At 46.6% G+C, this 25,053-nt stretch overlaps 1 protein-coding gene across 1 annotated transcript in view; it reads right to left on the bottom strand.

Moving 5' to 3' along the window:
• TG (thyroglobulin) overlaps nt 1-25,053 on the bottom strand; it is a 240,257-nt gene that overhangs the window by 39,134 nt on the left and 176,070 nt on the right. The window contains exons 42-43 of the mRNA XM_053245969.1: nt 5,353-5,517; nt 4,102-4,269 (exon numbers count right to left, since the gene is read on the bottom strand). Coding sequence (XP_053101944.1) covers nt 4,102-4,269; nt 5,353-5,517 — 333 coding nt within the window. The remainder of the gene's footprint in view (nt 1-4,101; nt 4,270-5,352; nt 5,518-25,053) is intronic.

Genomic DNA, 25,053 nt, shown 5'->3' with positions numbered 1-25,053 from the left:
CAGTGGCTGGTGGTGGTGTCTGCCTTGTGTTTCTTCTAGACTTCCTTTGGGGGACAGGCAACCATCTTCTTGTTGCTATCCTCTTTCTATGCAAACCACTTGGAGAACTTTTTCACTGAAGGGTGGTATATAAATGACAGCTGTAAGGAAGGGCCTGTGAAGTGGGGGGGGGAGCAGGCTTGAAAAGGTGCGAAAAGGTGCACCTCCTTTGAAATGGCAACTGCCACACTGCAGGTGATGATCTAAATCATGGTCCCCCTCTTGGCAAGAGGGTTCCTGCTCTGGTTCTGTGCTGCGGATCAGCTCCTTTGAAATGCCACTTCAAAGTGGCACCTGCCACCTCAAAAGAGCTGAACTGCAGCATGGTCTGCAATGCAACCTCCCCACCCCCTTTGGCAAGGATACCGCTGCTGCAAAAAAGTATTTTTGGAAAGAGATGGCTTAACTCTTGGCAGGGGATCCAACCCATTTTGAAAGGGTGATTTTTGCACAGAAAATCAAGATACATGGACATTCATTGTAGCAGTTATCAAGAACTTCTCTGCCTGTCATTGTTCCCATTGTGTGCTGTAGAAAGGGATCCTGACCTGGTCACCGGAGGGGTGTGAGGCAGGGAGCCAGAGATTTAGTCATAAGAACATAAAAACATAAGAACAGCCCTACTGGATCAGGCTCAAGGCCCATTTAGTCCAGCATCCTATTTCACAGAGTGGCCCACTAGATGCTGCTGGAAGCTACAGAGATAGCATGACCTCTCTCCTGCTGTTACTCCCCTGCAACTGGTACTCAGAGGCATCCTGCCTTGGAGGCTGGAGGTGGCCTTTAGCCCTCCAACTAGTAGCCGATGATAGACCTCTCCTCCTTGAAGTTATCCAAACCCCTCTTAAGGCCATCCAGGTTGTTGGCTGTCACCACATCTCGTGGCAGAGAATTCCACAAGTTGCTTGTGCGTTGTGTGAAATAGTACTTCTGTTTGTTGGTCCTAAATTTCCCGGCAATCAATTTCATGGGATGACCCCTAGTTCCAGTGTTATGTGAGAGGGAGAAGAATTTCTCTCTATCCACTTTCTCCACACCATGCATGATTTTATAGACCTCTATCATGTCTCCCCGCAGTCATCTTTTTTCTAAACTAAATAGCCCCAGGTGTGGTAGCCTTGCCTCATAAGGAAGGTGCTCTAGGCCCCTGATCATCTTGGTTGCCCTCTTCTGCACCTTTTCCAGTTCTACAATGTCCTTTTTTAGATGTGGTGACCAGAATTGTACGCAGTACTCCAGGTTTGGCCGCCATAACCAGGCGGCCTATCCTAGTCTGTAGATTGACCTTCTAGCGCTCCTTCTTGTGCCATCCAGCATGAAGTGAATACTCTCAAAAGCATTCTACCATTGCACACTTTAATGCAAACACTTTAAAGCAAAGCTCAGGAGTATTAAAAAGCAGTCTTGCTAGGAAGCATATCTGAGCATATGAAGCTGCCTTATACCATCAGACTGTCGGTCCAACTAGCCCAGTATTCTTGACTCTGAGCAGTAGCAGGATTTCAGGCAGGAGTCTTTCCTGGGGATTGAACCTAGGGCCTTCTGCCTGCCAAGCACGTGTGCTGTACCACAGAACTACATCCCTTATTCACCATTATAGATCTTCTTATTGGAAACCCTTGGTAGGCTTCCATGGAATCCCAGAGTCCCTCGGAACACAATTTGAAAGCCAGTGCTGTACTTTACTAGTGGAAGCTGAGTCATCATTGTTTCCTGGATGCTTTTCTAAAGAACTCACAGAATGGAGAAGCATCACTTATTCATCTTGCATGTACATGCCTCCTCCTATCAGGACTATGGGCCTTTTAAAGTAGCAGCAGCAGCAGCAGCAGCAACAACAACAACAACAACCCTGGACTGGTGCAATTTCAGCTGGGCACCCCTGAACTTTGATGAGAATGTAAAAAAAATTTAAAAAAATAAAGAATGTCTGAGTGGACCTTCTGATGCTAGAGAATTAAGAAAGCACCTATGGAGAATTAATGGGTGACATGCAAAGTAAGGAAGCGCCAATGTTCCCAATGAAAAGCAGATGCTGGGCAGGCACTGCTGCTGCATTTTGCACTAAGATGGGAGATGGGAGGCGAAAATGATGGCTGGACCAGCATTTGATTTGCTGATATGCATATCTGTCATTCAGAGTGTACAGCCAAAAGGATGCTCAGCTCAAACCATATCTGGGGGACTTGCTATAAGATCTCTTTTTAAAAAATTATCTTTACCCAGAGATTATCAGTGATGGGACATGGAATAAGTGTGGGCAGTCTCAACTTCTAGGAACATTGGAAGCTGCCTTCTACTGAGTCAGACCCTTGGTCCATCTAGCCCGGTATTGCCTACACAGCTTGGCAGCAGCTTCTCCAAGGTTACAGGCCAGAGTCTATCTCAGCCCTATCTGGAGATGCCAGGGAGATGCAACCATGCAGATGCTTTTCCCAGTGGCCCCATCCCCTAAGGGGAATATTTTACAGTGCCTACATGTAGCCTCCCCTTCAAATGTAAGTCAGGGTGGACCCTGCTTAACAAAGGGGGCAATTCATGCTTCCTACCACAAGACCAGCTCTCCTCCCATCTGTTACCAGCTGGCACCAGCTGGCCTGGAAATGAGGCAGTACAGACATACCTGTAGCACCGCTTGGAATTTCCATGGATGAGTAATTCATGGTATCTATTGTTCACAAGTCACAGGAAGGCGGGAGGGTTTGGGAGAAGTTAAGAGTGGTTTGCCACTGACATTTCAGAGCGACCAAGAGACATTCTTTAGGTCTGCTGTTTCAGAGGCAGACCATGGCAAGAAATGAAATTGGTGATAATTAGCAACAGGCCAGTACAGAGCATCACAAGGCAAAGAGAGGAGACTAGGAATGAAGAAGGGATATATCAAATGAGGACACTGGGGGGAGTAGGCCAGTGAAAAAAAGAATGCATGTTAACCTCCGTGGCAAGGGAACATGTTTGGAAATGTCTGATTCATGAATCCTTTAGTGCTGGATTCTCAGAATCAGGTCCCCAGATGTTAGAATACAACTCTCATCATCTATGCATCCAACAACATCTTAGGGCCCAACTTTGAGAAACCCTGCTTTAGCATATTAGCATACAGTTTGTTTCTTGCTATATTTGTCTGTCTATCACATTTTTATACCGCCTGATATGTACATATCTAGGCAGTGTACAAAATTTAAACCAATATTTAAAAATCAGCACAGATTACAATACATGAAAGAAGTAAATTAGTACCATAAAACAGAAATAAAAACAGTAGCATAAAACAATTATTAAAACCAATTATTAAAATTAATCTGAAAAGCATGGTTTCCTTCATGGCAACCATAGAGATGAAACCATAGAGCTCTCAGTTATCCTGCCCATGTTTCTGATGCCCTGAAATTCTGTAATACTCCCCCAGCAAGGAATGGCCTCTGTCTTCGGTCTTGTGGTAGCGAGCAGGGTTCACCATGGTTTGCATTGGGATGGGTGACTACATGTGAGCACTGTCTCCTGGAACATAGGAAGCTGCCTTATACTGAGCCAGACCATTGCTCCATCTAGCTCAGTATTGTCTACCCAGACTGGCAGTGGCTTCTTCAAGGTTGCAGGCAGGAGTTTCTCCCAGTCCTATCTTGGAGACTCCAGGGAGGGAACTTGAAACCTCCTTCATGCAAGCATAAAGGTGCTCTTCCCAGAGTGGCCCCATCCCCAAAGGAGAATATCTTCCAGTGCTCACACATGTAGTCTCCCATTCAAATGCAAACTAGGGTGGACCCTGCATAGCAAAGGGGGCAATTCATGCTTGCTACCAGCTCCTTAGGGGATGGGCTCATAGCTCAATGGTAGAGCATCTGCTTTGCATGCAGAAGGTCCCACGTTCAATCCCTGGCAGCATCTCCAGATAGGACTGGGATAGACTCCTGCCTGAAATGTTGGAGAGCCACCGCCAGTCAGTGTTGACAGTACTGAGCTAGGTGGACCAATGGTCTCACTTGGTATGAGGCACCTTTCTATGTTCTTCCCTACAGCTGTGGTCACACTTCAGTTTTTAACCATAACTTCCCACCTTACCTTAATTGCCTTGGCTCGGCTGATCAGCCCGTCCTGCTGGGCACTTCCGATAAGCAGATCCACCTTGCGAGGTTGAGAACGTTGCAGGGCTGCTGTGAGAGGCTCCTGGAGGTAGGCTCCATCGACCACTGGACTCCAGTACTGAAATGGTCCACTTATAGCCAGGAGCTGCAGTGCAGGTAGAAAGATAATCAATGGTGGAAGAAGGGACAGTGTGGGAGGGCAGGAGCGGCCCTTCCATGAGATAAGGTGAGGCAGTGTCCTCAGGGAGCAGATTGTGGGGCCACCACTAGGATGGCAGGATGCCTCCCCACCACTGCTGCCCCCACCACCTCACCTGCCTCCCACCACTGCTGCTAGAAAAAAGCAAAGGGACGTAGCATTTGGCACCTTGCCACAGGGACAAAGATGTCTTGGGCTGCCCCTGGGGAAGGGTCCTCTTCATGTAGCAGCAGCAGAAGCAGCCAATGAGGTGTGGCAGAAAGCAATAAGTGGCCATTGCCATAGAGCAGCAACTAAGAGGGAGGAAAGCCCAGCACCCTTAGAGGCAGGCATCTGTAGAGGCAGAAACTTCCAGGAAACCTAGAAACTGGGCAATTCACAGCCCTGCTCTGCTATGCATAGCCAATGCATAGGCATGCCCAAAGCAAATTGTGTGAGATACAGTTCAGTAATGGAGGTATACTGCCTCTAAATATGGAGGTTCCTCTTTACTATCAGGGCTACTAGTTGTTGACAGATCTACCTGCCATAAATTTGTGCAACCTCCTCCTCGTTGTTGTTGTTGTTGTTATTAACAAATATTTATATGCCGCTCTTCTTTTAAAGCTATCTGTGCTAGTGGCCATCACATCACGAATTCCACAAGGCAACAGTGCATTGTGCCAAGGAGTTGACAAAGATCTCCCTTTTTAGGAAGCATTTGAAAATCATTAATTGGTACTGTCTCTTTTAAATGATGGAGTTTGAAACCATGTTTGTTTTTAATCATGGTTATAGGGTAATTTTAAGCCACTTTGAGAGAACCAGCTTTGGACGTGAAAGAAGGTGAAAAAATAATGCTATTAATTGTATTTGCAGTCATTATATTTTTGCCTGCTTTCTTGTTAGCTGATACTGCTTCTCAAAATTCAAGATTAATATCAAACAAAATGAAGGTTTATGAAGACCAATATCCCCTCACCCCCCGACTTCCAAATCCCTGTAGCCTATCCCTTTGAACTCTGATCCCAAATGAAGAAAGAGGCACACCCTGGTCTGTACATCATTGAGAACTTTAGCAGGCAACTGGCGGATGCAGGATACAGTCTCTTTGCTGCTGGCTGAAGGGCAGCCAGATTCACGTGCCAAAACAGCAGCCTGTGCGCGTGCTTTCTCCTCGCTAAGTGCTGACACTGGAGAGAACACAGATCCTCCCTAGAAAGAAAAAGCAAATACCCCGTCAAGTTGGCTCTGGATCCACATGCTTCGTTGGTGTAATTTTTTTAAAAAAAGGCATTCAACTACTGAAAAGAAAAGTAATGACCCAAAGGCAGAATACCAAGTGCTGAGTGTAATTCTCTACTTGACATTTGCTTTTTCACCCATTGATCTGTAGTATGGAGATTTAGGGGAGAAGAAAAAAAATCAAGAAGTTCTGGTAAGAACTAATCTGCCTATTTTCCTTTCTTTAAAATCTTAACTGATAATTACCAAATTCTGCCTCAAACATGCATGCGTCCACCATCTTGAATTGCGGTGGATGACAACATCACCAATTATTATTCATTCAATTTTCATTCAATTATGCCATTGGAGTGTCCCTACGTGTCCCCAAAACGGTACCAAATTGAGTTCCAATCAGTACCATGTGCCTCAAATGTCCATGTGTCTGCCATCTTGAATTGGGGTGGATGACATCATCACAAACTATGATGATGAGGTGTCCCTCATCATTGAGGTGTCCCCATGTGTCCTTACAGCTGTAGCAAATTTGGTTGATATTGATTAGGCAGTTCACAAGTTAGCCCACTTGCTCCTCAAATGTCCACACATCTGCCATCTTGAATTGGGGTGGATGAAATCATCGCAAACTACGCCATCAAGGCATCACTATGTGTCCCTGCAATAGTACCAAATTTGGTTCATATTGGACCAGGCACTGTGAAGTTGACAGAGGGACACACACATACACAACCGGATGATCTCATAAGCTTATTTTCCTAAAGGAAAGCAGGCAAAAAATGGCAGATTATCTTTAACATTTGAATCGAAATAGAGAACAATATGAATATTCTTAATTTTTCTAGTAACCTTAATGAGAGGTTCTACAATTTCAGTGAGATAAGTTCCATTTTATCTTTTCTAGATATGGGCTGCCTTATTTTTTTTAAGTCAGGTTCAGATATACAGTGGCACCTGAGGTTGGTGCAAGCTTAATCCATCCTTCCATGAGCTTAATCCATCCTTCCATGAGCCTCTACCTCATTGTAAGGCCTGGGGGCCACTGGTGCCCTGCACCAGCCCTAAGTGTAGCCTCCTGACTAATTGTTTTTTGGGCCTGTGTGAAGCTTTGGCCAAAGCTGAATACTCTGCACAGTCCCCCTGGCACCGTATGGAAGAGACCATTTCCACTGTGCAGGACTGCGCTTTGCCAAGGGAATCAGAGCCTTCTTGAGCCCCTGTATCATCTTGGAAGGCATGCACAGAGAGCTGGGAAGTGTAGCCCTTCCCAGGGCTCTCCAGACAGAGCTGCTAAGAGAGGGCTCCTTCTCTCTTAAAGGGCCCTCCCAGCACTGAGGAAAGTGCAGTACTGTGTGGAGGTCTGTACAGTGGGGAATGACTCTCACACTGAAGCATTTTATGCCAACGTGGCCCCGACTTGAAGAATAGTGATGATCATTGCTCTACTTCCATTCCAGCTGAGACTGGACATGATGTCTGAATGTACCAATCTTGGCATCACCTGCCCTGCTTACATCAGGGAACCCCACATCTGAAACTGACTTCAAATCCAAGTTATAGATGGCTGGGTTCTCTGATGGAAGTAGGGCAGAAGATGCCAAAATTGGTCAGTTTGGATGTCACTACCAATCTTGGCATATTGGAAGCTGGAATAGAAGTGGACATTTGTGTGTGGATGGGCAACTGTCAGGGCAGCATATGCTTGAACTCAGGCATTAATAGGGCAAAGTCTGTCTATATTTGAGGAAGCATTAATTTAGGGGCATTGTTATAATTGGGCATAGGTGTCTCATGGAGGGCAGTATTTGAAAATTTTCTCTTCTATCACAAGCTGCTTTTTGATGTTTTGTTATAACTAGCTGAACCCGCACAGAGCATCTGTGCGGTAGTTCACTTCCTTTTTGGAGTTAGTTGGGAGAATTTGTTTGGCTGGTCCTCCCACAGCTCTCTCACTCGCTCTGCCCCCCCTGCCTCTCTCTCTCGCTCTGTCTCTCCCCCCCCCGCGCCTCTCTCGCTCGCTCTGTCTCTTCCCCCGCGCCTCTCTCGCTCGCGCTGTCGCTCCCCCGCGCGCCTCTCTCGCTCGCGCTGTCGCTCCCCCCGCACCTCTCTTGCTCGCGCTGTCTCTCCCCCATGCCTCTCTCGCTCGCGCTGTCGCTCCCCCCGTGCCTCTCTCGCTCGTGCTGTCTCTCCCCCCGCGCCTCTCTCGCTCGCGCTGTCTCTCCCCCGCGTGCCTCTTTCGCTCAATCTGTCTCTCTCCCTCCCCGCGCGCCTCTTTCGTTCGCTCTGTCTCCCCCTCCCCTCGCGCCTCTCTCGCTCGCTCTGTCTCTCCCCCCGTGCCTCTCTCGCTCACTCTGTCTCCCCCGCCACCTGTCTCTCTCAAACGCTATAGTCTGCGGCCACCACCGGTCGCCAGGCCGGGCCCGCCAGCGTGGGCCGGCCAATTCTCCTACTCCCCTCCCCCCAAGCCTTCTGCCTCAGTCCCCTCCCTCCAATCCTTCTGCCCCAGCTTGCTCCCTCCTCCGTTTCCACCTCTTTCTCTCTCTTTCTCTCTCTTTCATTCGTGCTCCCCCACCCCGCCTCCGCTTTTTAGCCTGCTTGTGTTTTCCCTGCTGGCCGTTGCCACATCCTCCTTCCTCCAGTCCCTGGTGTCGGGCCGCCAAGCGTTCAGCCAGCTCCTTCCTGCAGTCCTCCCTCTAGAGAGCATCTTCTGAAGTGGCCAACTGTTTGTCTCTGCCCAGCCAGGCTCCCCCACTTTCTCTCCCCTCAGCTTCCCCCCTCCCTTCTGCCCCAGTCCGTTCAGTTCTCCTCTCCACTTGCCCGCTTTCCTTCCTTTCCTTTCCTCCCCAAACGGCCACTTCCCTACGCGGCCAACCGCTGCCCAGCCAGTCCGGCGCCTCCACCGCCCAGCCAATCCGCTGGGTTGCCGGGATGCATCCCCACAGAGGCACGTCAGGCACGTCTACGAGAATTAATATAATAGATTTGTAACACAATTATTTTTTAAAAACATAAAAGTTTAAAATGGGGAGGGGGGACTAAATCTAAATCCATGAATACATTCTTGTTCAGCCAGGAAACGCACTGGGTGAATCTGCACCAGTCACTTATCTCTCAGTCTAACCTACCTCACCCAGCTGTTGTGAGGATAGACATAAACTATATACACCACTCTGGGCTCCTTGGAGTAGGATATAAATGTAAAAATAAAAATTACCTTATCCTTGAGTCACAATATCAGCACTCAGCTAGATTCTGTCCTCAGGGCCTATCATGGAGGAAGATTTGAAAGCCTTGCCCCACACAGGACTAATGGTGAGAGAGAGAGAGGGCCTTCTCTATGGTCACCCCAAGGATGTGGACATCTCTGCCCCAGGAAATTCACTTGGCTCTCATGAATCTACCCTACCTTCCATCCTTTAGCCCCATCCTGGCTAGTCTCTTGGAGGGCAGAATATGTAGCAATGTAACCCAGAGATGTGCATTCCCCCTCTTGTTTGGGGTTGGTCTATGGTTTCAAGCACATCCTCTTATTTGCTTCCAGGACAACCTACAGCTAAGGTTCTGCCCTATACACATTCTGCAGCAGAGACAACATATATTGCTCCTTCTTTTTCTTGGGAGGAAAGGTTGTACTCTGGGATATCTGCAACGAAGGAGCATCCACTCCAAATCAGAACAGAACCCCCTAGGGCACTGGAAATGTCATGCTCTACTCAAATTTTCCATAGACGGGAAATATGCAAACTGAATCGGCCTCTTATAATTCATTTTGTGGTACACCTCTGTGTTTCCCCGGCCTCAAAAACTGACACAATTTCTGAACTGGCTCTCCCTCCAGCCTTCTGAACTCATGGTTTCAGAATCCATGAGAACTCATCTTCACAACCTACACACTGGATATCTCCCAAGATCTGGATCCTTCCCATGATCTGGATCCCTCATACCTTCCTTTTCTGGGTTGGTGGCAATGTTTTGCCAAAAAAAAATTAAAATGTTTGTGTGTGGGGTGGGTGAGGATTAACATAAGAATGCCTTTTAAACTTAGTGATGCTATATTGCAAGAGAAAGTGCCATGACATGACATGACATGAAGATAATAGATAATAACTAGATAGCATCTGACCTAAAATAGAAGGCAGGGTTAGCAAAAATCTGCTTACGCAAATGACTCATTCTAAATTCCAAATGTTGGTTAACACTCAGAGTTGTTGAAACTTCTTTTTTAAAAACAAAGAATCACAAGATAAGCAAAAGATGTACACATGAATATAGCTGGCCTTGCTTGGAAAGCATCTACATTAATGACTTTGGGTTCTCAGGAGTTTTGAATTGTTCCATGAACTAATGAAGCTGCATTAGTGCAACTACTCAAAAATCAATTATACAACCAAAGGTTCTGAAATCCGTATACTTCAGAGAGGATTTCAGTTGCACTGCATTAGTGCAACTACTCAAAAATCAATTATACAACCAAAGGTTCTGAAATCCATATACTTCAGAGAGGATTTCAGCAGAGAGGGCAAGGGAGAGAGAGAGAGAGATCTAAGCAACTGTATCTTTATTTATCTGTTTATCTATTTTATTTATTTATTTAATTTATTTACTGCCTGACCCTAAGGGCTCTAAGCAGTTTACAAAAATAAACACAATAAAAACAGAATAAACCCGACTATTAAACAACAATTACAATGTAAAACATTCAAAGATTACCACAATTAAAAAATTTAAACAGCAATTAAAAGTTTAAAACATTCCGAGATTAATAAAAGCCAGGCTAAAAAAGTGTGCATTAAAGGCTCTTTTAAAGGCTGGTAAAGATGTTAAGCCACAAATGTCTATAGGGAGTGGATTCAGGAGTGACTGTAGAGAAGGTCTGCTCCTGAGTAACGGGGACAAACTAGAGTGAGGCCTGGGTCCAGAAGCACTCCCAAGCTACGTACTGTACCTGTTCCTTTGGGGGGAGAGCAACCCCATCACATCCCTCAAAGTATGACTCCTCACCATGAGTACCTCCGTCTTGCTTGGATTCAGCTTCAATCTATTATCCCTCATCCAGTCCATTACTGCCTATAGACTGGCATTTGGTGGGGGCTATGCCATTTCCTGATGATGACATCATGGAGAAATAGATTTGAGTGTCATCAGTATATTGACAGCACCCCGCTCCAAATCTCCTGATGATCTCACCCAGTGGTTTCTAGGGGTGTGCACAGAACTGGCTGGTCGGGTTTGGTTTGAGTCCAAGCTGGACACAAACCAGACCAGGCCAGTTCGGTCTGGCACCCCCTTGAATACCCCCCTGGATCCGGTCCAGGGGGTTGCGAGTTTTTGTGTTTTTTTTTTTTTTTTTTTTAAAAAACCTTACCCCCTCCAGGGGAGTTGTCCAAGGGGGAGGGGTCCACGGAGGTTCCCCTCCCCCCACCACCCTCCCTTACTTCTGATATTGGCTCTTCGGCCATTCTTCAGCCGGGTTTTGGCCTTTCCCCCTCAGCATGTGGTCATTTTTGAGGCCACCACGCCTGCACAAGAGGCCTCTGGCCACACAGAGGCCCATTGCACAGGTGTGGCAGCCTCTAAAATGGCCACGATGCCGAGGGGGGGAAAGACGGAAACCGGCCAAAGAACTGCCGATTTCTGAAGTAAGGGAGGCCAGCAGGGGGAGGGGAAACCTTTGCGCCCCCGCATTGGACAACTCCCCCAGAGGGTGAGTTTTTTTTAAAAAAAAAAAAAATTAAAAAACACAAAACACTCAAGAACCCCCAGTGGGGTTTGGTCCAGGGTCTGACCAAACAGGGGGTGGTTCAGTTTGACCCTGAATAGTCGAACCGAACTGGTTCGACATTGAACACATTCGACGTCGAACCTGTTTGCACATCCCTAGTGGTTTCATGTAGATGTTAAAAAGCATCGGAGATAGAATGGAATCCTGAGGGACACCATACAATAGCTCTCATTTCAGAGAGAAACTATCTCCGAGAGACACTGTTTGGAATCTACCAGAGAGATAGGAATGGAGCCACAGCAAAGCAGTGCCACCGATTCCCAAATTCCCCAAACGATCCAGAAGGTTATCATGACTGATAGTGTCAAAAGTCGCAGAAAGGTCCAAAAGAACCAACAGAATCATACTCCCTCTGTCCTTTCCTTGATAGAGATCATCGATCAGGCCGACCAGACTGTCTCCACCCTACAGCCTGCTCTAAAGCCGGTGTGAAGTGGATCTAGATGATGAGTATTATCCAAATTTAGTAATTTCTGAATTTTAAATTCTTAATGGTTTAGATTTTTAATTGCTGTAATTTTTGCTTGCTTTAAAAAAATTAATTGCTGTGTGGATTTTTTAATTTTGGTAATTTTTGAATGTGTTAGATTTTTAATTTTTGTTTCAATAGCTGTTCTTGTTTGTTTTTGTTTTTGTGAACCACCTGGAGCCTCTGGAGTCTGGCAGTATATAAATTAAATAAATAAATTTAAATACATACATACATACATACATACATACATACATATACATATATACAATTCTTTCATTACACCAAGCCTGAAAAATAATCAGCCACCAAGCTAGGAGTGGAGCTGCAATAGAGCACATGGGTCCCAAGAACCCATGAATGTGCAGAGGTCAGCTGAGCAGTGAGGGCAGGGCAGCCTCCTCACAGGCTGCTGAGTCATCCCCTGTGTTTCTGGGAGACTGCTGGGTGCCTGCCGCAGAGCTGGCCTCTATGCGTGATCAGGATAGGTAGGGAGTGTACTGCCACCACGGGGTGGGGGGCTACCCGTGAGGCCACCCATGCTCTCCCTACACCACTGCACCAAGCTGCTGAATTTTGAACAATCAAGGAAGGAACAATGAACTGACATGCTCCCCCTGGTGTACCCAGCTGAATGCAGAGCTTCTTGGTTTGTTAAACCACCATTTATGTTACATCAGAACCAGAAAACCTTGTTTTAAGCACCAGGCTTTTTGAAGGGGAGGCTAGTGGGGCCTAAGGGCCCATGTTTAAGGGACCCTGCATTACAGGAAAACAGTATAGGCTTCTGGCAGAGCTGGAATACCACCCATTCATAATGATGGACCATTCTTGCCCTGGACCCAGCATGCAAGCTGGAGATAGCCCTGCTAGGCACCCCTTACAGACCAAATGCTGCTGGACTAGATAGGTCATGGGCCTGATCCAGCAGGGCTTAGGAACATAGGAAGCTGTCTTATACTGAGTCAGACCCTTGGTCTATCTAGCTCAGTATTGTCTTCACAGACTGGCAGCGGCTTCTCCAAGGTTGCAGGCAAGAATCTCTCTCAGCCCTATCTTGGAGAAGCAAGGGAGGGATGTTGGAACCTTCTGCTCTTCCCAGAGTGGCTCCATCCCCTGAGGGGAATATCTTGCAGTCCTCACACTTCTAGTCTCCCATTCATATGCAACCAGGGTGGACTCTGCTTAGCTAAGGGGACAAAGTCATGCTTGCTACCACAAGACCAGCTCTCCTTATGTTTATGTTTATGTTCTTATGTTTATGTTTATTTATTTATCTATCATATTTATATACTGCCTGATATATACATCGCTCATTCTTAATGAATTCAATTTTCTGTGCTACCTTCTTTCTATTTTAATGTTATGGTGTGAAAAATATTTTTAATAAAAAGATTAGAAACCCAAACCACAGTTTGGCCCTGGCTCGATATCCTGGTTTGTATGTCAGGAGTACTTAACAGGACTCTCTCTGGTTTGTTGGGACCCCAGGGCAAAAAAGGGTTTGCAGGGTACCGGATGATGAATCTTGTTCCAGCCCTTGCAGTGCAGGAGCCCATTGAAGCACCAAGGCCCTGGGGGGACCCAGGCAGCTCTGGCACTTAAACCACAATTTCCCAGTTTGGATGTCACAGGAAACTGTGGTTTAACAAGTCAGGGAGCTTGGGATTCTGTCAGGCATGTGGGGGAGAAAGAGACAAGAGGGGCATGAGGGAGAACGCAGACTGGTTGCTCCTTTCTTGCTCATGCACGACCCAACAAATCATAGAGGTCATTCACACAAGCAAAAACTGTGTTCTACCCAGGTTTGAGAGCTGTGTGTGCTCCCTGATTGTGTGGAAGCAAGATAGGAGGAAAAACTGCCCAGAATTTCCTCCTACCATGCTTCCACACAATCACTTCTCCCTCCTCCTACCTAGTTGTTTGCACACAATCCACACAACCAACAACTGGGCTCACACACAGCTCTTAAATCTGGGTCAGGGCAGGGTGTGGTTATAATTGAGCGGACGGGTTCAAAGAACCCGAGCACTCCAGCTCCAGAGGGCACCCCAGATCCTGAGGGCCCCCCAGCTCCACCCCTCCCTATTTTCTCCATTATCTCCCTCACTCTGAGGGGCTGCAGAGAGAGGGGCAAATGCGGGCCTCCTCTCCCCTAGCTACGCCCCTGACTGGGTAGAGCACGGTTTTCGTTTGTGTGAATGACCTCATAGTCTCTTGCATCCTTTGAAACAGGTCACTGTGTCAGAGAAAAAATGTACCTTGCCATGTCTGAGGGATGTGCAAGTTATTTTTAAGAAAACATAACTCAGATTTCTGATTATAAAGCTGATTCCTGCATTATCCAAGATGGACATCTCTGCATCAAATAAAGTAATGTGTGAAGCCGCTTTCAAGAGGGCAGCATATAAGATAAGAAAACCCAGAATCTGACTTCGTGGGGTGTGGAACTCAACCTAGACAGGGGTTCACTGATAGCTGGGGGCCTCCATGATTCTTTGAGAAAGATCATGATTCTTTGGTACAGTGGTAGAAGCATCAACTGTCACTCAACCTGGAAGTCTTGATGTGCACTGAACTGGCTCTTCTGGAGCTGGCTAGGTCACCCAGGTCTGCATTGGCTCCAAGTCTGCCTAGCTGATTGGTTGAGAGCCATTTTTAAACCCTTCTGGGACAGGACAGACATTCTATTGCTGGCCACTAGGCCAAGCAAGCCAGTTCTTCCCTGCTTCAACGCTGCCACCCTGTTTTCCCAGGTAAGAGAGAGTGTTATGCCCACACCCTCTCTTACCTGATCTATGCCATGCTAATGAATTGCCTCTCCAGATGGCAACCTCTATTTCCAGATTCCTGATTATGAAATTTGTCTTGCCTGAAAATAGACTAGATATGAAATCACCACTGATACTATTATGTCTGCCAGTCCCCAGACTATGAGTGGGTAAATTATGGTGTATCTGCCCAGGAGCCGATACCTGCATTGCCCTGGCAAGATTTACCTACACATTTGTGTCGGTAGGAAGGGGAGATATTGGGAAATAATCAGGTGTCTTCCCTAACTGTTTGAGCCTCCTTACAGCCTTCTCTCTGAACATCTATAGTTTTTGCATATGTAAGAAGATTTTATAAAATGGTTTGAACTTGAAGCATCCACTGGAGTTAGTGTAAGTGTAGCCTCCCCATTACAAGATTGGGGAACTGATAGAGGAACCCACCCCTGGGAGTGAGGAGAGGTTGTCTGAAGCCTAAATAACACAAGCCCACATGTGTTTAGCACTTTTTCTGATTATGAATGTAAGGGTTTCCAGATATAATTAGAGTGTTGAGTCAATTCTGCACCTCTGCCAACTCCCACTGGCCCTCTGACAGTTTAGGCTGCCTAAGAGTTTGCTCCTTTGACGGTCTGTCTTATAAGAAAGCTATTTTTAGAATCTTGAAAGAATTCAGCACTGTACGGGTTTCTCAGTAGAGTTAATGGGTGCAAGCTAGAGAAAGCTAGGCATGCCCAAGTTCAGCCTAGACTTTAGTTTATCACATGGAAGCCAATTCAGCAGACTCTACATGGTGCTTTGGCTCATTGGCTCTCAAAACTGGGGCCACAGATGTTGTTTGACTACAACTCCCATCATCAACTTGGCCATTGTGACTGGGGATGATGAGAGCTGTAGTACAGATCCATCTGTGGAACCAAGTCTGAGAACCCCTGCCTTAGCCCACAACGATAACATTTATTATTAGAATATAAGAATAGCCCAGCTGGGTCAGGCCTAAGGCCTATCTAGTCTAGCACCCTGTTCTTCACAGAAGCTCATCAGATGCCTCTGGGAAGCCCACAGGCAAGAGGTGAGGGTATACCCTCTCTCCTCTGTTGCTCCCCTGCAACTGGTATTTAGAGGCATCCTGCTTCTGAGCCTGGAGGTGGCCTATATTATTTCTTGTTTACACAGTCAGAAAGGTGTTATTGACTGGTTTGTTTTATCCAGACATCGAGTCCTTCCCAAGGACCTGGGATGGCTGAATTTTATCATCAATACTGTTGGTTATTATAGATATCCAGGAGCCAGGCCAACCCCTTGGCTTTCTTCCTAGCCAGGAACTGGGCTAGATGAGATCATGTGTGCAGGGGGTGCTGGGTCATCTCCCCTAGAGATTTCAGCTGTCCTGGTACTGAACTCTCTCTCCACCAGGGCTAGCCCATCCACTAGACATAGGTGGTCACCAAGGGCACCAATTCTTTGGGGGCGGGGGGGATACCACAGCTCCCTGGGTGGAAGTTGAGTGGGCAGGACTGCCTCAATGCTGGAAAGTCAGCAATTCTAGCTGCAGCCTGATTTGGATTAGGACCCTGTTGTTTTAAAATACATATGACACCCACAAGTGGACAGTGATTCATTTCACACCATGTTTGGTTTGGCTGTAATATGGACTACGTTCATGACTCCTGACTTTGGCCATGCCCTGTTGCTTTTGCTAACAGCTGATGGTTTTTATCCCACAACATCCCAGAACTCTGCTGTTTGTGGACCTTGCTGAACCACCAGGGTGCTACAAGAAACTTCACAGGCAGAGGCATATCTAGGGTAAATAGTGCCTAGGGCAAACACTGAAATTGCGCCCCCTGTCCAAACATCTGACACCCATCTTTCAGATAACTTTACCATCATATCAGCTCAAAAATACAAGTCAAGCTCGTTAATCTTTTAATATTTTGAAAACTATTTCCAAACCAAAAAATGCTGGAAAATGACAAATTTCAGTATGCTGGGGCTCATGAAATACCCAAATACTATGTGGAGGTGTTCTTGGAAAACTAAACAGAAGTGCCTGTCTAATTCTCTACTGTGCATTGTAGCATCACTAATTATATAAGTTTTAAAAATAAATGGAGAATTTGACTTTTCCCAGATACTCTGAAAATAATTAAAAGATATGCAGAGTAAACTGTGTTACTGCTTGGAATATATTCTAGTATTTCAGAAAGACAGTTAAAATGAGAAAGAGAGCAAAAAACTCCCAGTGGGCCTTAATACTAAGGATTTCACACTGATTCAAAGACACTCACCATTAATAGCCATATTATTAAGACCTCACATTTAACGCACTTCTTACAAGAAGCAAAGTAAGAGCAAATGAATACAATCCTAGCTCATAAGCTTCAGCTCAGTATTCACAAGCCCTGATTCATAGTGCCAAACTGAATATGTGTACAGTGACTTATATAATAATAATTTTAAAAAAATAAAATTACCTGTAGCCCCTTTGGGGGCTTCTTAAAGGCCATGGGGGTCTGCAAAGGTTCCACTTCCCTCCGCTGGCCTCTAGGGCCTCGCAGGGTCCATTTGAGCATGTGCGGTGGCCATTATTTAAAATAATTTTTTTAAAGGCTGCTGAAAACAAAATGGCCACCGCGTATGCTCAAATGGCCTCTGCAAGGCCTGGCATGGCCTAGGGCCTCACGGAGGCCATTTGAGCATGCACGGTGGCCATTTTATTTTTGGCAGCCATTTTTTTCAAAATATTTAATTTTTTAAAATGGCACCCCCCCTTCAAGTGGTGCCCAGGGCACATGCACTGCCTGCCCCACCCTAGATATGCCCCTGTTCACAGGGCTTCACTTGAGAGTGTCCAAGTAAAGATTGCTGAAGTACTAGTACAAATGTGATGGGAGTAGCCAATCAGAAAGAGTTCTATTGACTCCCAAGAGAATATCATCCTGTGGGACACTGGCAAAACAGAATAATATAAAAGGCCCATTCACATATTATGTTCAACACTTATATGAGTGTACAGTGTACACTGGTACAGATCTGTACACAGGTACGGTCATTCACATGTTATGCTGAATGCAGGTATAGAAGTACACTTCCTATCTGTACCATGCATTTGAAGAGCCTGTATTCTGGTTCACTTTTAAATTGAGCACAGGAACAGTCATTCACACAAACAATGTATGAGTGTACAGACCAAGTGTATGAGTGTTCATGTACCTGTGTACAGACCGCGTGTACAAGTGTACAGACTAATCTCTAGCCCGATTCAGACATTATGCTGTACGAGTGTACAGTTATCTGTACACATGCACATGTATTTGTGTGAATGACTGTATCTGTGTACATTTAAAATGAACCTGAATACAGGCCCTTCAAATTGATGGTACAGATAGGAAGTGTATTTCTGTATCTGTTTTCAGCATAACGTGACTAAGTGTACCTGTGTATGCAGTATACTCATATGAGTGTTGAGCATAACGTGTGAGTGGGCCTTTTGATTTTGGCTAAAGTCAGGGGGAAACGAGTGTGGTCCATGCTTTCATTACTTGCAGTATCATATGAGATATTTGCTTTTAAAGAAAGACAATACCGTGCCTTTCATATGGAGCACACAATGAAGCAATCTTCATGATTGCATGAGGAGGTTACACCTTCTGTGGGGAGGAAGTCCAAAAGTGCTTTCCTCCCTGCAGACGATCGCAGCCAGGGCTCTGGGCGGGTGGATCAGTGGCGCAAACAAGCAGCGGCTCTCTTGCCATCCGACCACGCCTGGCCTGGCAGCTCTGGGGGTCAGGGGAAGGGAAGCGCCACCACGTGGTGCAGTGCCCGACCCCCACCCCCCGGAGCCTCAGGAATGTACCACATGAGTGCACAGTGCATTTCTGGGAGCCCCCTCCCCGAGTGTGCCTGCCACAGCTGCAAGCAGCCGCTGCAGACATACAATCTGATAACCCTTTTTTTTTTTTGGTGCACTCATGCCCAAAACCTGCGTTAAGCGGTGGGCTCCATAAGTGGGCTTGCTGCCAAGCTGCCGCTGGGAACCACATAGTTCCCGGCGGTTCTCATGACCAGCAGGAACCGGGCTCCCTTAGCCCGATTCCTGCTGGTCATGAAAATAGCTTCAATTGATTTCTTTAAAAGCTGCTTCATTCCCATCAGAAGGGAGGTGCATTTTGCCGGTAGGTTACAAGCTCATGGGGGAAATCATTTTGTATATTAAGCTGGGAGGCACTCAGTCTGAAGGGCAATTTTTTTCTTCTTTAAGACAAAAGCTGACAGCTCCAAACATTGCTAATCTACAACGCAATACAATTGAGCTGGTAAATCTAAGGAACATTTCAGAATGCTCTGAGGGCCATTTTGCCAAAAGAAAGCACTTGTTTGTTTCTTTTACTGGAATTTTTGCAATATGTTCAGCATCTTGAGTGTTGGGCTGGTTTCTATATTACAGGCCACTTCCTCAATATGTTTTTCTTCTTCTTCTTTCCCCTATAATATTTGTATCCAGAGAAGTTTCTGATCTGCCTTTAAATTTGTTTTAAGCTGTGGTAACATGGATTATGTTTTCTTATACCACTCCCCTTTTTAAAATGTTTGAAACCAAAAATGTAATTATATTAAGGAGCTAAACATTTAGAGGGGGCGGGGGGACATACAGTTAAAAAAAAATTCACTTCTGTTGTTTATTGGCATTTTCTCCTTGTCTTCTTCTGGCGACCTCAAGATAAGCTATGTGAAAACAGAAGTTGGAAACTGCCTGAAATGGAGTTATTTCCACACAGAGGAAGCTGTTTCTTACACAGAACTGAATCTCTCGAGATTGCTAACTGAGGTGGGGAGGATAGGAATGACATTTCTTAGTGAGATATTTGACCCAGGGGATCCAGGATACTGACCCCTGATAATACAGAGCAACCAGGCTGAAGAAATAATTCAGACATGGCATAAGGTAGTTTATAGGCTCATATTCCGGGAGTCTCAAAGATGCTGACCCTTAGATTAGACAGCAGTGGGCTGAATGGCCAAGAGTTCTTACTCAACATAAGGTAGTTCTTATCCCTTTCATTTAAAACATTTGTATGACACCTTTTCAGAGGTTAAGGAGGCTTATAAAAGCAACACCCTAAAATTAATTTTTATTTATTTACAGGAAGCCCTTGTTATTCGCACAGCTTCCAATCTCACCTACAACCGCAAACACGAAAACCACAAATAACGAAACCTTAACTTATTGGGAATCCGGCGGTTAGGCTCCCGCACTTTTCTTTTTTGCTCCAAATCACAAAAAATGTGGGAGGGAAGCAGAAATAAAAGGAATACAGCACAGTACCTTACTTTCCAGCAATGCCCCCCAAACCAGCTGATATTTTGCCAATTTTCACAGCCTAGGTTTTTTGTGGGTTTTTAAAAGCATGAGCCACAACATGGCTTTGCGCTGCCTCTGGACTGGAAATGCCGGTGGAAGTCACTTTGCCTATTTTTAGTACCATGGATAATGAAAATCTAGTCCGGTTCATACATAACTGGACACCAGAAGTCCCTTCAGCTCTGGTTGCTAAACCTGAATGTACAAACTGGGGGAAATAGAGTTTGCAGGGGGAAAGCAACCCACATTTTCCCTCACCAAACTCCACTCTAAATCTTTGGTCGGAGTGGAGCTTTGCCACCGCAAACTTCATTTCTGCGGCACCAGCATTATATACAAACACTGGCACTGAAAATTGGACCACTCTGAGCCATTATTGAGGGAGGAAGCTCCACCCTCACTCCAACCTGATTGGCTGTGCAGGCTGTCGTTCAAAGTAAGCCCGCACAGCCAGCTCCTCCACCTCTCTGCAGTCTCACTGACTGCAGAGAGAATACTCTCCCCAGACTCCTAATGCGGACAGGAGAGTGGGGCACAGAACCATGGGTCCATTGGTTATGTATGACCTCCTGGCCTGGGCCTGGGTCTCTTAGATCAGGGATCTGCAACGTTGGGCCCCCAGATGTTCTTGGACTTCAATTCCCATAATCCCCAGCCAAAGGCCACTGGGCCTGGGGATTATGGGAGTTGGTCCAAGAACATCTGGGGGCCCAACGTTGCGGATCCCTTTCTTAGATCAATCCACAGATACATGAAACCACAGTCAGTGGTGCACCCAGGTAAAACTGGTACCTGGACTGCCCCCACTACCGTGAGCCCCCCTTGAATTTTGGGGGGGGGGCTTCATGCTGCCACCCCACGACTGGCCTGTCGAACCACCAAAAGTTAACTTCTTTTTAGCCGCCAATGTGCACAGCCAGGGTGGGGGGTGGGTGAGCCAAGCAGGCCTCCCGCCGCCCCATGGTGATGGTGGGAGGAGCAGCCGCTGGGCCTGCCTGCCTGCCTGGCCCAGTGATCCTTGGAAACTGTGAGGTGCTCCAGCCTGCCTGCACAGAAAGGAGCGCCTCACAGTTCTCACAGACTGCTGGGCCAGACAGCCTTGGGGCGGGGGGAGGCCTGCTCAGCTTACCCCCGGCCACGCACATTGGCAGCTAAAAATAAGGTAACTTTTGGTGGTTCGGCACAGCGGGGCAGCAGCGGGATGGCAACAGGAGGTCCGCTGGAGGCTCCCCTGGTCCCTTGGAGGCCTCCTCCCAGACCTCGGAGACCACGGGCTGGGTCCCCAAGTGCCGGGGGTGAGAGCACCTCTGACTTCAGTTGCTGAAACCATGGATCACAAGGGCCACCAGTATTTACAAGATTTCTAAACCACTCTTGTTTTTCAGCTGCCAATGATCCACTGGAGCAACCAGGAAGCCTCCTTGGGAAGAGTAGGTTCAAGCAATCCCAAGGCACATGATACAGTCCCCTTGCTGAAACTAAGCAGCTGAGATCCAGATGAACACTGCAGTAGTGAAACAAAGTTCACCGTCACCCACGCAAGAAGGTCATGCAGCTGAGCGGAGGCTCAGGGTTGCACAACAAGGAGAGTGGATAGCTTTGCATCTTCCTCTGCTGCATGTACAAACGGAGGAAACCATTGCACAGCAGGAGGCAGGCCACCGTGGGTGCAAGTGCACACTGTCGCAGTGATGCAACGCTAGTCTGGAATGCAAGCTCCCAAGCTAGCAAAACGTCCCTGCACCCGCGAAACATGTTTGCACCAGTGAGCGTTCGTTGGGATGTCAGCCAGCAAATTTAAGTCTGGTCAGTGCCTGGAGGGGAGGTGACAACTGGCTGCCCCATAAAGGCTTTATTAAGTTCCGTAATGGAAGACAGGCAGGGCATAAATGTAATAAGCAAGCCAACTTGCCTTTATCACAGTGGCAGCCACCATTTCTGCATGTGTTGCCCCCTACCACATATGCAAATGCACATTGGAACTACGAAGGTGTCATTTCTGACAGCACTGTAATCAACTTTGCTGAAGATTAAGAGTTACCAGGAAGAAAGAGCACCTTGCATACAAAAACAGACTGTCCTTTCCATCTATGCTGCTGATGTAAAGTACCGAAGACAACGATACAGATATTTACATACCACTTTTCAACAAAAGTTCCCAAAGTAATTTACGGGGGGTGGGGGGATGAATAATAAAATAATTAAATAGCTCCCTTTCCCCCAAAAGGCTCACAATCTTAAAAAAAATAAAGCATAAGATAGACAGGAGGGATGCTGTGCTGGGGATGGACAGGGTCAGTTGCTCTCCCCCTGCTCAATAAAGAGAATCGCCACTTTTAAAAGGGGCCTCTTTGCCCAGTTAGCAGGGGAGTACCATAAGCATGCATAGTCAATGATCATAATATCACAGAGACCCATAGTTCAAACCAGCACACTACCTGGCTATATGACACAAAGATCCTCACATAGGGACAAAAGTGGGGGTGACCTGCAGTGATCTCTGCAACACTGCTTGCCCTCTTCTTCCACCTAACAGAAAATAAAAGGGACGGCCACAAAAATCTCACCTTCCTGAAAACAAATGGCTAATTCAGGTGAAGCAATCCCCCCAACTGCCCTCCCCCACTCACTTTACATCAGTCGAGAAGACCTCTTGTGTGAATTATGCAATTGTACACAGTCATGAATGAGTGTTCTTCAGAGAAATGTCCAAATGCAAAAGTAGCTGTGTTAATATTGTGCAGCGTACATAAAGGACGCTGTGCTCTCTGTTTTATTTCCCCATATGTTAGCATCGCGGTGTCTCTTCCTATGCATCACTGCCCAACTTCCTCATCAGCAGCATGAAAATCACTTTTTCTGCAAAAGTGGCTTTCCATTGCTCCATCCCAGAAGAGGTCACGATCGGTTAAACCAGAGAAAGAACCATGTCACAAATGTAAAGGAATGGCACATGCAGTGTGTGGGCATTGGTCCTCACACATTCGCAGTGGTTGTGTTGTATCTGGTGTAGCTTAGGGAACTCTGACTCAGTGCTCACTTCTGCTATGAACTCCCCAACTGGCCTTAAGTAAGCCTCAGTCGCGGCTGCCTTAGGGGGATAATACTACCCACTCATTTTAGGCCCATTCACATGTTAGGTTCAAGAATCATACAATGAGTCTACAGTATACACAGGTACAGATCTGTACACAGGTACAGTCATTCACATGTCATGCTGAGCACAGGTACAGAAGTGTGCTTCCTATCTGTACCATGCATTTGAAGGGCCTGTATCCAGGCTCACTTTTAAAATGAACCCAGATACAGAAATTCACACAAACATGTGTATATGTGTACAGACCTGTGCACTTGTACAGCATAATGTCTGAATCAAGCTCTTGTGTGACTGGGGATGAGGGAAGACCCTAATTTAAGAACTTCTGCCTTACAGATTTGTTGTAGAGATTACAACAAGATATCATACATGAAGCTCTTTAAACACGTGGAAGCATTATACAAGTGCAAAGTATGATTATTATCCCATCAAAAATAAAAACCTTTTGGTTTAATGTTTTTTGTTAATGGCTTTCCAGGCTCACTCCAGATCTAAAATCTCAGGAAATGACAGTTAAAGGCCACACCCTTAACATATGCATCACTTAGGCAATATGGATATAGCATGGTATCCTATACAGCTTTACCACTACCTTGGAGTTAGATGGTGTCAATGGCAGTTTGGTGGACCTAGGAACATAGGAAGCTGCCATATACTGAGTCAGACTATTGGTCTATCTAGCTCAGTATTGTCTTCACAGACTGGCAGTGGCATCTCCAAGGTTGCAGGCAGGAGTCTCTCTCAGCCCGATCTTGGAGATGGTGCCAGGGAGGGAACTTGGAACCTTCTGCTCTTCCCAGAGTGGCTCCATCCCCTGAAGGGAATATCTTACAATGCTCACACTTCTAGTCTCCCTTTCATATGCAACCAAGGCAGACCCTGCTTAACTAAGGGGACACGTCATGCTTGCCACCACAAGTCCAAGATATGTCTGTTCACTGAAAGAGACACGTGGGCCTAATTCAGACATAACAGGAAACCGGAGGTCCCTTCACCGCCAGTTTCCTCACCCACACACCCTAATTTGGGGAAATGGAGTTTGCGGTGGAAAGGGACCCGCAGTTTTCCTCCCCAAACTCCACTGAACCTTTGGTCAGAGTACAGTTTTGCCACCACAAACTTCTGCAGCAGCAGCAGCATTACATTCACAGAACTGGAGTTGAGGGAAGAAGCTCTTCCCTCCCTTTGTCCCGATTGGCTGTGTGGACTGTCCAGACAAGCAGAAAGCCCACACAGCCAGCTCTGCCACCTCACTGCAGTCTCACTGACTGCAAAGAGGCAGCTTACCCAAATTCCCGAATGCGGACGGGAGAGTGGGGGGAAAGGGGGGAGTGGAATCGTGGGCCCATTGGACCCGTGTTTCCGTGTTATGTCCGAAGGCAGCCACTGAGTCTATTTTCATTTAGGAGTCATGTTTATTTTGTGCCAAGTATTATTACAAGGACTGAAGTAAAGGAGGCTGGCAGGACACACATTCATCCCAGGCTCAGGCCTGATACTGTTTCTTCCTTCCTGTGCAAAACTGCCTGAGCACTGAGGCCAGCTGCTGAGTCCTACTATGCACTTCATCACTATAGGGTTGCGAACCCTCCAGGATTGCTCTGGAGTCTCCAGGAATCTGCATCAATATCCAGGAGGCTTCTGAAAGCAATCCAGGTTAATTTCTTGATATTGTGAAAAATACTGTGGGGGAAATATCCAGGAATAGCTTCAAGCAGATCTGACAACCCTACTCATAGGTATGGTGGGTGGACACGGGCGGGGCCTTTTCTGTTGTGGCACCAGGGCTGTAGAATACTGCCCCAAATGTGGTTTTCCGGCTCCATCTCTGCTCCTACTCCCAGAGGACAATTAAAACACTGGTTCGGTTCGAGTCCAGACCAGACTTGAACCTGACCGGGCCAGTTCAGTCTGGCACCCCCTCAAAAATGCCCCCTGGTTCGGTTTGGTCCGGGGGAGGGTTCGGGAACATTTTTTTTTAAAAAAAAGAAAAAAATGTGCCTTATCCCCCTCGGGGGAGTTCCT

Source organism: Hemicordylus capensis, chromosome 4 (genome assembly GCF_027244095.1).
Source record: "Hemicordylus capensis ecotype Gifberg chromosome 4, rHemCap1.1.pri, whole genome shotgun sequence".
In the NCBI taxonomy this organism is placed as follows: Eukaryota; Metazoa; Chordata; class Lepidosauria; order Squamata; family Cordylidae; genus Hemicordylus; species Hemicordylus capensis.
Note: the sequence above shows the minus strand (reverse complement) of the source record. Positions and strands in the feature narration are given on the sequence as shown.